This window comes from Betta splendens, chromosome 14 (genome assembly GCF_900634795.4).
Source record: "Betta splendens chromosome 14, fBetSpl5.4, whole genome shotgun sequence".
Taxonomy (NCBI): Eukaryota; Metazoa; Chordata; class Actinopteri; order Anabantiformes; family Osphronemidae; genus Betta; species Betta splendens.
In genome coordinates, this window is record NC_040894.2 from 8,373,622 (window position 1) to 8,387,016 (window position 13,395).

Consider the following 13,395-nt stretch of genomic DNA (forward strand, 5'->3'; position numbering starts at 1 on the left):
TGTCAGAAGTGCATACACTTGTAAACAGGATTGACAGCTTATGAAAGGATGTTTGTTAGAGCTTCAACAAAACTTAAACATGGTGTGGTGGAGACTATAAGCTATCACTGTGTGAATGGTTTAAGGGAATCTGTGAGTTTCTTTATAGAGTTGTAAAATGAGTTGATACAGTCTGTTTTCTTTTCCTGAATCTCATGACCTGAACACATGGACTGTACTGGAATATCTAACAAAATACTTACACCATATAAAAACCTTCAAGAAACTGATTTACAATTATCTTACAATTAAAGGAACAATATTACATTAAGAATTTAATTAAATATTAGACTTTTTCTACTATATAGATATATTTGACCCATATATAAAATGCATGTATCAAGTTTCTGTCACAATCTGCTACAGTGATCACCAAGACAGACACATCTTCAGCAAGACAGGTGTCATCATAACAACAAAAAATACTAGTGCACTATTGATGTTCCTATATGGACTAAAATAAGCAGCTGTTAAAATGGGCCAAGCTTTAAACCTGATAATCCCTACACAGTAAATTTAGAAGTCAGCTGAGTCCAGGGTGAACAGTGACAGGCTGACAGTAACTTTATGACACATTGTTGACATTTTTAACTTCCTCTCGGACACTGAAGAGTTTCAAGTGGACACCTGTGTATTCTTAAGAAATCTGCTAGACTAAATGAGAAAAAGGGAACATTGTGAGTTTAAATGTGTCTGTGCAGGTTGATAGGCGTTACGTAAATGAGACTTCAGGGTAAATATCAAACAATACAATGGAGACTCATTGAGAATGAAGCAACTTACTGTACTTACACCTACAGGGATACATGTACAATAGCTGAGTATGAATGCTTGCTATCTAAATAACAAGTGTTGGATACAGTAGACTGCTGACAAGGCCACAGTGTCCTTCTGCAGACTTTGACTTAGACATCTAAAAGAGAAATCTGATACCTCAGTGGTGAGTAATACATCAAAAATAAACTGAACTCCACTATATTAAAAAAACAGCAACGTATGTCGGGATTGGAAAAGACTGGATGGAAATGTACAACCTGTTAATTGATCAAAAAGATGCTTCTATAGTACATGTATTTACCAGTGGAACAATTTAAGTTTAAAAAACTGCAACTTTTCAGAGAAGAACATTATTAGGCTGAACCTGATCAAATTCATGAATTGAAACAAAATGTCCTCATGATCAGCACTATCATTTAAATGCAACTTAGTCCTCAGAGTCAGTCATCATGGTCCTGATCTTAGGAAACTGACCACACACAAACTCCTGAAACTGGTAAACAAAAATGACTTTTTATAGGAAGCATTAAAAGTTCTATTTTCCATCAAAGTAAATCCCCATTAAATAAACATTCAATGTCAAAAGGTAATATGTTCATATACGTTTACATGTACTATGTGCGGGTTCTTTCTGTTACTTGGCAGTGGAAGGTTTCTTTTCTGTGTAAAACAGTGACATGTCAAATACCCACGTGGATATAAATAGAAAACAATGCCACCAAAAGTCAACCAGCTGTTCTTGTCATTCTAGGTTCAGTCTAAGAGAAGGGACTTAGCCAAGTTATTAAATATCTGTTTTTTAGAAAGCAACAGTTTAATATATGGTTCATGGTAATAGATTGTTGACAAATTTTTACTACCAGTTGCAAACTACTTTAGAGGATAGACAGCATCGCTCACCGTGCGCAGGAACTGAATCTCTTCCTCTCCATCTGCAGCTTCAGCCATCCTCCCGAAGCCTTAAAACCAAACCTTAACAGAGACGTCGCCCATAAGCTCGTGGCCTACAGGCTGGTGAAGGTTACTAGAGGCCAGCGTGGTTCTACTCTGTGGCTGTGGTATGAAGCAGCTGGGACTAACTGTTCATTCCTGTTTATCACAGCATCACTGAGAGGTGGAGCAAGCTGACAAAGCTCAACCAATGTCCCTGTAGTGTCTGCTCCACTGTTTTACATTATAAATAACTGCACCGAAGTGAGTTATTACATTTCAAAAGGTCTGTATAAAAGGACATTGTCCAGGCTACAACGGAGATACGTGAAATATTAAGATTTTTTTTTCATATGTGAAATAATGCTTCTCGGCCAATGACGTGCATTTTGCGCACGGCCTCATTTGTTTACTGTGTAGTGATTTAACTCAACTGATTAAAATTGACATTACAATACCTCATCGCTACCGGTGTTAAATTTACGTACAATGACAAGTATTTGTCACTAATTTAGTTTAACCTTTTTAAAAATATTCATTTGTATTACAGTTACACTGTTATATTAGCTAACTTTAAGATATAATATACTATATAAAACTACAGTTAGTTGACAACTGACTTAACTTTGACAATGAAGCGAAAAAGAACATTCCGCAAATATGGTAAATTCGACTTTCATTGAATCATAAAACACGACGTTTTCGTACATTTTACGACGACGTCACTTACATTTAGGACCAGAATGTAGCGTGTTGACATGCGGAGGGCAGCAGTGAGCAGGAGGCAGGCTGGCGGTTTTCGAAGGGCCTCCTTATTTTCAGTAGAAGAAGAAATCGGTGCGTCGGCAAAACAGGTCCGCCTTCTTCTCCGCCAGACCGAACGGTGTCCCCGGTAAGAGCTTTTATAAAACCATCAAATTCTTCTTAACACTAGTGTTTGTTTTCTGCATGGCACGCAGAAGTTGCCGTTTCGCTTTTAATATGTAAACAGCAATTAAAATGTTGCAGTTGTTCACTTTACTAACTTAGCCAGTAGCCTTGCTAGCTAAACAGTGTTAACGCTACGTTACTGTAGACACAAAGCAGCGCTAGCTAATGTTTTGACATCGCTGAACCCTTGCCAATGTTAGCAATGGATCATATGAATGAATGAGTGCCAGTAAACGTTTGTCAATATACAGAATCGAGGTTTTACGTGACTTAGTAGCTTAGTCCTATTTGTTTTTATATACATTTTTTATACTATTTGTTTTAAAGGTTGGACATAGAGGAAAAGAATGGACGCCCTCTCTCATATGCTGTCAGACCCTCTTGATCTTAAAGAAGAAAACGATGGTCAGATAACAGAAGAATGCATGTTGGGAGACTGTAGAGTAACCCTTCCAGAGGATCTACTTGAGGACGTGAGTACAGAAGGGAAAACAGCCTTCGGCTGCTTTGTAACATGTGAAGCAAATGACTGACTATTTCTGTTTGTTTTCAACAGCCGGACCTTTTCTTCTCTGTAATGAGCAAAACTACCTGGAGTGAAGTACTGTCAGACTCCCAGAGGCAGCACCTTCGTCAGTTTTTGCCACAGTTTCCTGAGAATAGTGTTGCAGAACAAGACGCCACCATCAGTGATCTGTTCAACAACAGAAACTTTCACTTTGGAAACCCTCTTCATCTTGCTCAAAAACTTTTCAGAGGTACTTCCTAGTTAAATACTTATAAACCAACCAAAATTTGGGAATTTTGAGACACTTTCTAATCATAAGTCTTATTATTTCAACTCAGATGGCTACTTCAATCCTGAGGTGGTCAAGTACAGACAACTGTGTGCAAAATCCCAAAAAAAGCGACAGTTATACTCCCTTCAACAGTATTATCACAGACTATTAAAGCAGATCCTCGTTTCCAGAAAGGTATATATAACAAGTTAAAGTAGAAAGAAAGCAAGTGGCTTATTGCAATGAATTCATTTTGTCTTCTTTTCGTAGGAGCTTTTGGAGTTTGCAGTTCAAAATGGCCTTGACTTTCCACCTAAAAGAAAGTTGCCAAGCAAGAGTCACGCTGAAATGCGGGAGCCAAGGGTGAAAAGACGGTTGAGCCGCATTTTAAAGGAGATAAAAACGGAGTGTGGAGACAGCAATCCCTCATCTGATGATGATGGTCAGTTTGTCCTTACATCAGTAGTACGGCAGATAATACTAGCATTTTTTAACAAAGTCTATATTCATAACCTGATTAAGAGACCTCTAGAAATTAGAACCCCCCCCAAGAGTGTTACAGGTTATTCTACTGCACGTTTTATTTGTTTTTCTTTCCATATTTTAGACCTCTCTTCATGGACACCAGCACCGCAATCACCTTCTTCTCCGACACCCACTGTCTCACTCAGAGTTCTTCCCAGCCTCTCGACTCAGGACATGAAGACTACTGGTCAGTGACTTCTGCAATACTGGGATGATATTGCTCTCATATTGGAGTACATGTAATTACAATACTTAAAGACAATTTATTTCTTAACAGAGAAAATTGAACTTGGTGAACAGGACTTGAAAGCCATGCTGCAAAATCATCGTGAGAGGAGGAAGCGGCAGCCTGTAAGTAAAAATAAATCTTACTTTATGCTTAAGTTTAAATTCGTAGAGTTTATTACTAATCATTAATGTATTCAGGACCTTCCAGAGTTGATGACCTCTGATATCCTTATTGGAGACGTATTGTCAAGAGCAAATATTGGTCGAAAGGGCACTATGCGTAAGTAAATAATGGAAAAACATAATAACGTGACATTGAATCCTCTTGCTTTCACTAATTACATGACACATTTATTTTCTTCTAGCACTCTTTGATCTGTCTCTGCCTAAGAAGAGGATGAGAGAAGAGAGAAGGAAGAAGAAAATGAGGACAATAAAGATGGAGTCTGAAGATCCCTGTGATGCTGTTGCGCCTACGGATGCTTCATCAGCTCCAACAATGAGCATCATTAACTCCTTGCCAGATACACCTTCTACTCCTTTACCCCACATCAAGGAAGAGTGAGTCTCGTTCCATGCCAGTGTCTAGAATATTTTCTGTTATTTAGACAAATTTTAACAACATTATTATTGCAGAATTGTGGAGGAGCCTCAGAGCAGCCCGTCTACAATTGAGGAAATAGCGGTCAGCTTTTTCAGCTTGTTGGAAAGCATTTTAAGAGCAGAAACCTTTGCCAGTACTTCTGTGGTATGCACATTTTACACAATATCTCTTTTACGTATTCTGGAATTGATTACACTTGTCACTATTGTTCTAACACCTACTTGGATCTCTCAGATAGAGGAGAAAGTTCAAATGTGGCAGTGTTCTCCTGCCAGCTCCCTCAACGTTTGGTTTTCATCAGCATCATGTTGGTCTGACTTGGTTCTTCAAGCTCTGCAGTTTCTTGCAGGAGAGACTAAAGGTAATTTAGCTAAATTTGCCTTTGTTACTCAAACTGAAACAGCCATGTTACTCATTTGTTTTTCTCAACACTCCTGTATTTGTTTGTCAGATGGCATGATGGCACTTCCCAGTGGATTTTCTCCATTTGTGGAATTTGTTGAAGAATCTCAGTTGTGGAGGTGGATTGGTACGAGACCAAAATGGTTGAAATTACTGACTTGTGCAGGTGTTCGTAATGATGATGATTCTGTATATTCTGAAACGTTTTTTAGGTCCTACTTACGATACAGAGAAGGATCTCAGTGCTCTATTCCAGTTGTGGCTTGACTCCAAGGATTTATTTTTCAAGGTACTTGCACATGTACATATTATGCCACACTGTGTTGCTAGATTTATTTAATATCCACATTTGATATGTGGGACAATGAAACATCTTTTTCTTTTGTATGTTTGTCTTCTTAGACAGAAAACGAAGAAATGACTTCTCCTACACCAAGAATGTAAGATCTAATTATGCACCATACATTTCTAAAGTGATTCAATTTACTAATTAACTATAATGTGGTATGTTTCGTCTATAATCAAAAATATAGCTGGATCTGCTGATGTGACCAAGTATATGCTTTTATTTTTAACTAAATTCTCTTTTTAGGTAGCAAATACTTATTAAGGATATTAGGTTAACTGGAAACCAAGCAATTCCTAGTGCATAATATGAACTTGGTAACTTTAGTGGTAATGTTAAGTTTGATTAAGTTAACAGTGTAATGTCTCTGGAACAGTTCAACTGATTACGTGGTGCGACCCAGCACTGGAGATGAAAGACAAGTGTTTCAAGTCCAGGTTTGTTTTTCTTTTGTACTTTTCTGTACTGTTTTCTTGCTTAGACATGAGCTAAACTTGTACTTTCTCTTCTGTCTCTTTCTTAGGAACAGCAGCGATACAATCAGCCCCATAAGGCCTTCACCTTTAGGATGCATGGCTTCGAATCTGTGGTGGGACCTGTTAAAGGGGTGTTCGACAAGGAGATGTCTCTCAACAAAGCCAGGGAGCACACGCTGCTCCGTTCAGACCGACCACCATATGTCACCATTCTTTCTCTCGGTCAGATTCTTTGCTGTTCTGCTCTCAATTTGTGTTTAAGCTGTGGTGCAGTAGTAATTACACGATTCTCATTCTCCACCCTCTTTTTTTTCTTTGTAGTGCGAGATGCAGCAGCCAGATTACCCAATGGAGAAGGAACAAGGGCAGAGATCTGTGAACTGTTAAAAGACTCTCAGTTTCTTGCTCCAGATGTTACTAGTGCACAGGTTTACACAAGTCTTTAATTACTACAGTATATTTAGTTTTGTCCGTTTATAGGCATGTTGGGAGGTTTTTGCATAATTTTTCCATGTCACTTTGCATCACAGGTGAATACGGTTGTTAGTGGTGCTCTGGATAGACTTCATTATGAAAAGGACCCCTGTGTGAAGTATGATATTGGTCGTAAACTCTGGATTTACCTTCACCGCAATCGCAGTCAGGAGGAGTTTGGTGAGCATCAGATCTCAACAATTGCAAACCTTTTTGAAATTAATATTTGTCTATCTTAAATATTTACTTACTTTAACTTTGTCTATCCAGAGAGAATTCACCAGGCTCAAGCTGCTGCAGCAAAAGCAAGGAAAGCCCTACAGCAGAAACCAAAACCTGCCTCTAAGCCTGTGAGTCCACTGCCAGCATCTTACGGCATTGTCAGTCTGTCTGTTCGTACAAGTGTATTTATATATTTAATCATGAATGATTTAATTGATTATAAGTGAACCGATTCTTGCTCTAGAAGTCTGGAAGTAAAGATGGAGGCAGTAAAATCCCTGGATGTCTGGATCCAGGACAGGACGTAGGTTCTAATCCCATGTCACCAACTCCTACAACGCTAACGCCAAACACACCTGGAACTCCATTGTCACCTTTACCCTGTGGAGCGGCAACACCTACAAAGACTGGACTCCCAGACACAGTCAAAGCCAGCCCAGGGTTAGTGTCACAATATATAACCGTTTGTTATTTGATGTGTGTACTTTGACAATGACTGTTCTCTTGTCACTGCTTCTGTGCTCTTCCAGGGTTCTTCTTGTGTCCTCTCCCTCATTGCCCCAGCTGGGAACCATCTTACCCACAAGTCAAGCAGCGCCACCAGCTTCACAGCCAGTCACATCTCAACACGCGGCTCGCATCGTGAGTCATCTGGCAGCCGGCTCCATCCCTCAGGTGCGAGTCGTTTCTGCTCAGGCTGGTCTGGGCTCCCCAGCAGGAAGTCAACCAGCAACACTGGTACATCAGACCCCTCACCAGATCAGGATGCCAGTCTCAGTGTCAGCCAAAGGCATTTCACAGGTTAGCATTACAGTAATGTAACTTGAGCTAAATCTGTTTGTTCTGCAAACTGAACATGTAATTCGTTGTTTGTGTGTGTGTAAATGCAGGCAGTGGTATCTGTGCCTTTGAGGAGTCAAACTGGTAGTAGCCCAGTCCAGGTGCCGACCACCTTGTCTATGTCCACTGTAACTGTGGCCAAACCTCAGACTGGATCACCTGGTAGCCCAGCCAACAACCCTGCCTCCCCAACAGTGCTACAAGGAGTCACAAGCCCAAACATTAAACAGGTGAAACTAAATACTAAAAAAATTATTCCAGTCTACTTTGCTAACTACAAGCTCTGTTTTAGTTTTGTGCCTGTCCAGAAGCTTTCCATGGGAGATAATCAGAGAATCGTGGGTTTGTCGAATCCTTTCTTTTAAAGGTGTCCATCCCAGGACAACTTGGAATGAAGTCTCCTGGGGGAGCAGGAATTCCAATTACGGCTACAAACCTGCGTATTCAGGGTAAAGATGTCCTACGTCTTCCACCGTCCTCCATCACCACAGACGCTAAAGGCCAGACAGTGCTGAGGATCACCCCGGACATGATGGCGACCCTTACCAAATCCCCGGTTGCAACTGTCAAACTCACCCCTGAATTCCTGGGCAGTGCCACAGCAGGCAACAAGAGCATTTCAGCCACCCTCCATGTAACACCACCCCACCCTTCAGCTTCCTCAGCCTCTAGTGCTGCATCCACAGAAGTACAGACCACTAAGGTGGAGACAGGTCCCATTACCTCCACCTTATTGAAGGCTGCAGGAGACACAGCTATACGTCTGATGCCTACGTTGGCCGTCACTGTGGCTGACCAGAAGTCTAGGACTTTCTCCACTGTGACCTCTCCTGACAAGAGTGGTACCACCATTCGGATAATGCCAGGACTAGGTGTTATTCCGCAAAAACATGGTCAGACCATCAAAATGACAACAGCCACTGGCAGTAAGCCACTCGCATCGTCTACATGCGCTAATGTAGTGACAATGGCTGCCAGCGTTGTAGCGGGCACCAAGGGGATCACGGTGGCTCCGGGGGCCTCAGGCTCACCGCTGACGCTGGGAACAGCTACAGCCACGGTGCGTCATGTTCCTCCACCAGTGGTTACAACACAAACGGTAAGAATATTAATCGCTTTTCACCAGGATTTCATTTGCATTAATTATAATTTGTTGCACCTCCAATTCACCAGAAATTTTGTTGTCACTTGTGAAAGAACATTTTAAAAATTTTCAAACCAAGTCTGGTTCTGGTTTACGTGTAAAAAGCAGAATTTCCTGTAGAGGTCGCTGTTGGAGTGTTAAGTGACTATATTCTCCTTTTTGTTTGACGCTGCAGGGGAAGTTACCCACTCGTATCACTGTTCCCCTCTCAGTTCTCAACCAACCACTGAAGAGCAAAAGTGTAGTGACCACACCAATTGTGAAAGGAAGTCTTAACACAAAGTAAGATTCATCATCTGCACTTTTACAGACTAGTCTGAGATTTAATAACTTACACCATACCTGTGATAAATATTACATTCTTTCAAATGTATTTATTCACTGAGCCTTTTATTAATACACCAATAACTTTAAACTGGGCAATGTTGTCATCAAACTTTTTCTGAGCAGTATCAGCAACCTGGGCAGAAACATCATCCTGACCACCATGCCTGCAGGGACGAAGCTGATTGCAGGGAACAAACCAGTCAGCTTTGTTACAGCACAACAGTTCCAGCAGCTTCAGCAGCAAGGACAGGCCACACAGGTTAGTCAATTTGTCTAGTATAAATAAAACGTTATAGGGCAACAAAGCAAAAAAAAAAAAAAAGTTCTTTTTGGTTCTGTTTGTGAATGTGTCCCATCTAATGTTATGGCTGATATTTTGCTTAACCAAAGCACAATGAGGTCAACTTCATGTGCTCCTTTCTTCAGGTCCGCATCCAAACAGTTCCAGCACAGCAGCTCCAGCAGCACATAGCAACAAGCTCACCGAAGTCTGTTTCCACAGTGGTAGTCACAACAGCACCCTCACCCAAATGCTTGCCCGATCCCCCACCTCCGCCTCAACAATGATCGCATGCAATCAGCCAGCAATGAATTGTAGGTTCAGTTTACATTGCATCTAAGTTTTTCCTTTGTTATAAATACAGTGGGCTCATATTCAGGTTAGGACGTTGGCTGATGGCGGCTGGCTTTGCAAAGGTTTCATTATTTCTAGTATTTTGAAAATCCTCCATTGTTGTTGCATAAGTACAGTGCAGAAAAACTCACTAGACTGTTTTTCATAGTTTGAACCTGTTGCTGTTTGGAAGATTTTACATAAATGTAACCAGAAAGTTGCATTTTAATTTAAGCTAAAATAATATTGAATATTTCTGTGAAACTGTCAACGTTTGTCAGACCTAACGTAATGTTAAGAAATGAAAGCGGAGTCTTGTCATGTTTCTTATGCTAAAGCATTATTTGTTTTCTTGCTTGGTGTTGTACAATATACAAAGTACCAAAATGTAAATCTGAATGTGCAAGAAGCAGCGTCTAACGAGGAATGGGTGAGGATGCATGAAAAGATTTGCCTTTATTGAAAATGTGTTGGTGATTACACTGAAAGTGACCAGAGAAGTTAAGTCACTTTACTTTTGTGTTCAGATCTCAAATCCTGGTTGTAAATCTGGATCTATTTAATTGGTGTAATTTGTTTTCCTAAAACAGACACATTAAAGACCTCTTTAAAAGCATCTGTTTCTTCCTACTGTCATTGATCATGATGAAGAAGATGAGAATCTCGCAGTTTGGCCACAGACTTTTCCTATTGTATTGTACAGTTGAACCACACTTGTCTATACAATACTGGATGGATTATTGATTCATGTATTAAGTAGCAAAATACAAATACATGCATGTCAACAATTACTAATGAAAAAGAAAACTGTTGCCAGAATTTATATGCTCATGAAGAAGTCATAAACATTTACACACCAGTTTGAGGAACAGGAGAGTTTAACTGAATAATCTGTGAAACAAAGTCCATCTGACAGCTGAAGTGAGCTGCCATTATCAGACATAGGGATCACAGACAAAGGGCGTCTTTTCCTGCTAAAGACGTTTCTTCAGTTCTTCTGTCTTAAAGTCCGTTCATTTTTCACTGTGTCTTGAGTCAGAGGAACTATGGTACATATAAAAGATGCAAGCGGTGAAGGTGAAGTACCTCATATTTGCTGGCTGACTTCTCAGCAGTCAGGCTGATGATGTCATGTGTCCCAGCAGTCTCACAAAATCCAAAGTAACATACCAGATCATCAGATACTCCAGGTGATCTGGCTCTGACAATAAGCCTTTCACTCTTCATCAGATTCTTCAAGCAGGGCTCTCTGGGAGTTTGATTTGGACGGTGCATTTCGCATTCCAATCTCTATGTCCTGTCCACTTGCTGAAAATCGCTTCACAGCGCTATTGGAAGTAAAAGACACAAATATAAAACCAAAAACTAAACCATTTATATTAATTCACATATAAAAACGTGACTTCCAGTATAACAGCTAATATAGCACATGCAGATGTTCTTCAGGTTTCTTTTAAGGTCCATGTAAAATGATTACACTAGTGGGCTGTAAAGCTGAAAAGACCTTTTAGAAAAACAAGGCTGTTCTGTTTGTCTCTGCATTAACGTGACTCAGACAATTATGTCAACATTCCACATGTGGTCCGACCGGCTGTTGTTCAGTTACGGTTGGAACTTCTAGCTAAAGGATCGCCAGTTATTGTGTCATTTAAATAACTGAAATCAAAAGTCTTTATCGAAGGTACTAAGTAAGTAGCCTTTTTGCTGCACATGACACACAGGTGTCAGACGTGAGTAAAGGTTAAGACACTTACTAACAAACCGTAGCAGCAGTGCAGGTGACTAAGAGCAGGTCCACGGCCAAATGCCAGCAGAAGCACATCGTGACGAACATGAGGTTGTCATGTTGATCCAGTTCCCATTCTGGGCCACTTAAAGGATAGAGTACAAATCCAATCTGAAAAGACAAGAATCGTGATAAAAGGACCACCTCACTGCACTGTGATACAACAATATGAACATTAGAAATGTGGATATTATCACCTGGTAGAACCAGGAGCCCTGCAGGACGAACAGACAGGCTCCCAGCAGCTCCAGGATGACGTTGTCCCTTAGGAACGCCTCCAACATGAAGCAGGCTGAGCCGGCAAACACCGGCACCAGCAGCAGCGTGTGGATGTGGGCATCCAGCGGGGGGCGGCTGTGCACGTGGTAGTGGAACAGGAACCCTGGGCAACGTGGGGGGGGGGGGGGGGGGGGGTTAAACACAGCCACACACATTTATAAAGGAGGGGGGGCTTCGTTACGGTTTACCTTCCACAAACAGGGCCAAGGAGATGGCGAGGCGGTCCAGCCCGGCTGGCAGCGTTTTGGATCTCGCGCTGGCGATCAGCGCTACTCCACAGAACCCGAAGAACAGGTACATCGTGGCATGCTGCCAGTTCATCAGCTTGACCCACGAATGGCTCTCCCTGTTGTAGAGATGGGCGTGCGGGCCGTCCACCACGAACTGCTCCACCATGATACCTGCGGCGGCAGACGAGCCACATGAGCGAAGGACAGGTTCCGAGAGCGTGAGAGTGTAGATAGAAAGGACACTGACCCACAAATGAGGCGAAGATTTGAAGTCCTCCTTCAAAGTACTCCATTTTTGTGAAGAAAGGAGGCATGTTGTGTCGCCCTTTGGGCTGAGATGTCCTCCACATGTGCTGGAGGGTGCACTTCACTGTCAGCCAGAAGCCATAGAACAGGAAAAAGGAGCCAGGAATGGCATGTCCTCCAAAGTTGGCCATTATTGGAGCTAAAAACCAAACCTGAGCCACAGAAATGTGCGCATGACTTATGAGTGCATTAACTTTACAGGTGAATGTCTTGCAGGTCACCTCCCTTATCTTATAGCGTTAGAGCCAATAAATAATCGCAAAGTCTATTGATAGCTGGCTGTAGGTGTGGTAGAAAAATGAAACACGTTCATTTCATAGTCACAATGATTCCATGAGGACAGAGCAGTCAGATTCATGTGAGGTCAGTGACATAATTAGTCTGAATTATGGCCTGTAAGTTGTTAATATGACCGGCGCAGTTTCAGACTTTACTGTATCCCTTTATCCAGGTTACAGCTGCTCATTTGACTCACAAAAAAGGACATTTAAATCGAACTAGGCTGTTTTGTATAATCAACAAGTCGGCGCGACACATCAGAAATGAGAGCTTTACTGCCACCAGTGTGAAAAGCTGATCAACGTTTGGATGTGAAATAAAACCGTAGTCAGGGCTGTTACAGCTTGTTGTTTGGAGAATCAGCTCCATCGTACTGTTTCCAGGCTAAACGCTGAAAAGGCCCAGGCACCCACCCGTTCAGTCAGACGGGTTTTTCTTGATTTGCTCCGCCTCGAATTAAGTTTGTTTGGTTACACATATATTTATTCTACTCACAATTCCAAACTTTCACACATTTTCACCGGGTTTTCTGATTTTTTTTTCTGATTTCCGGGCATCAGGTGGCAAAAAACCTGATATAGTTTGTATCCTATCCACTTTAAATATTAAAAACTCCAAATGTCATTCAAATGTATGTTGTATGTTGTTGTTTCTCCACAGATGCTGTGTGAAGTAAATGTACATACCTTAGTTGCTGCTGCTAACTTCCTGAGGCTCAGAAGATATCTGGAAATATCAGCAGCTGTCAGGGTGAGAGCACTGGTCTGTGTAAACGCTGCACACCTGTGCTACAGCTCTAACCTGCAGTGACGTCACAACAAAGCCCCACCCTTCATTTGCATTGGTCTGTGTGGCTGAG

At 41.4% G+C, this 13,395-nt stretch overlaps 3 protein-coding genes across 10 annotated transcripts in view; 1 reads left to right on the plus strand and 2 right to left on the minus strand.

The window, feature by feature from the left end:
• Positions 1-1,895, minus strand: part of LOC114869714 (ryanodine receptor 1-like) — a 36,065-nt gene extending 34,170 nt beyond the window's left edge. For 6 of the 7 annotated variants that reach the window (XM_055514344.1, XM_055514347.1, XM_055514345.1 and 3 more), the window contains exon 1: positions 1,717-1,894. In XM_055514344.1, the coding sequence (XP_055370319.1) occupies positions 1,717-1,764 (48 nt within the window). In that variant the 5' untranslated portion in view covers positions 1,765-1,894. Of the gene's footprint in view, positions 1-1,716 lie in introns of all 7 variants that reach the window. The other variant, XM_055514342.1, reaches the window with a different exon arrangement.
• Positions 1,896-2,486: 591 nt separating this feature from the next.
• Positions 2,487-10,272, plus strand: nfrkb (nuclear factor related to kappaB binding protein). 2 transcript variants are annotated; one of them, XM_029174153.3, is made up of 26 exons: positions 2,487-2,638; positions 3,004-3,149; positions 3,233-3,434; positions 3,523-3,650; positions 3,726-3,897; positions 4,063-4,167; positions 4,258-4,331; positions 4,407-4,488; positions 4,574-4,769; positions 4,845-4,956; positions 5,047-5,173; positions 5,264-5,341; positions 5,427-5,503; positions 5,617-5,654; positions 5,937-5,997; positions 6,084-6,258; positions 6,358-6,464; positions 6,567-6,690; positions 6,781-6,860; positions 6,977-7,173; positions 7,263-7,533; positions 7,623-7,802; positions 7,940-8,671; positions 8,892-8,998; positions 9,167-9,302; positions 9,470-10,272. In XM_029174153.3, the coding sequence occupies exons 2-26, from the start codon at positions 3,024-3,026 to the stop codon at positions 9,608-9,610; spliced, it is 3,828 nt and encodes a 1,275-aa protein (XP_029029986.1). In that variant the 5' UTR covers positions 2,487-2,638; positions 3,004-3,023; the 3' UTR covers positions 9,611-10,272. The 2 variants fall into 2 exon arrangements, with proteins under 2 accessions (XP_029029986.1, XP_029029987.1); XM_029174154.3 differs by having other exon boundaries at positions 6,980-7,173.
• Positions 10,088-13,367, minus strand: tmem45b (transmembrane protein 45B). The gene is made up of 6 exons (XM_029174168.3): positions 13,223-13,367; positions 12,199-12,409; positions 11,910-12,122; positions 11,640-11,824; positions 11,411-11,553; positions 10,088-10,984 (listed from the first exon to the last, which is right to left on the minus strand). Exons 2-6 carry the CDS (start codon positions 12,386-12,388, stop codon positions 10,873-10,875), a joined length of 843 nt encoding a protein of 280 aa, XP_029030001.1. The 5' UTR covers positions 12,389-12,409; positions 13,223-13,367; the 3' UTR covers positions 10,088-10,872.
• Positions 13,368-13,395: the final 28 nt, after the last annotated feature.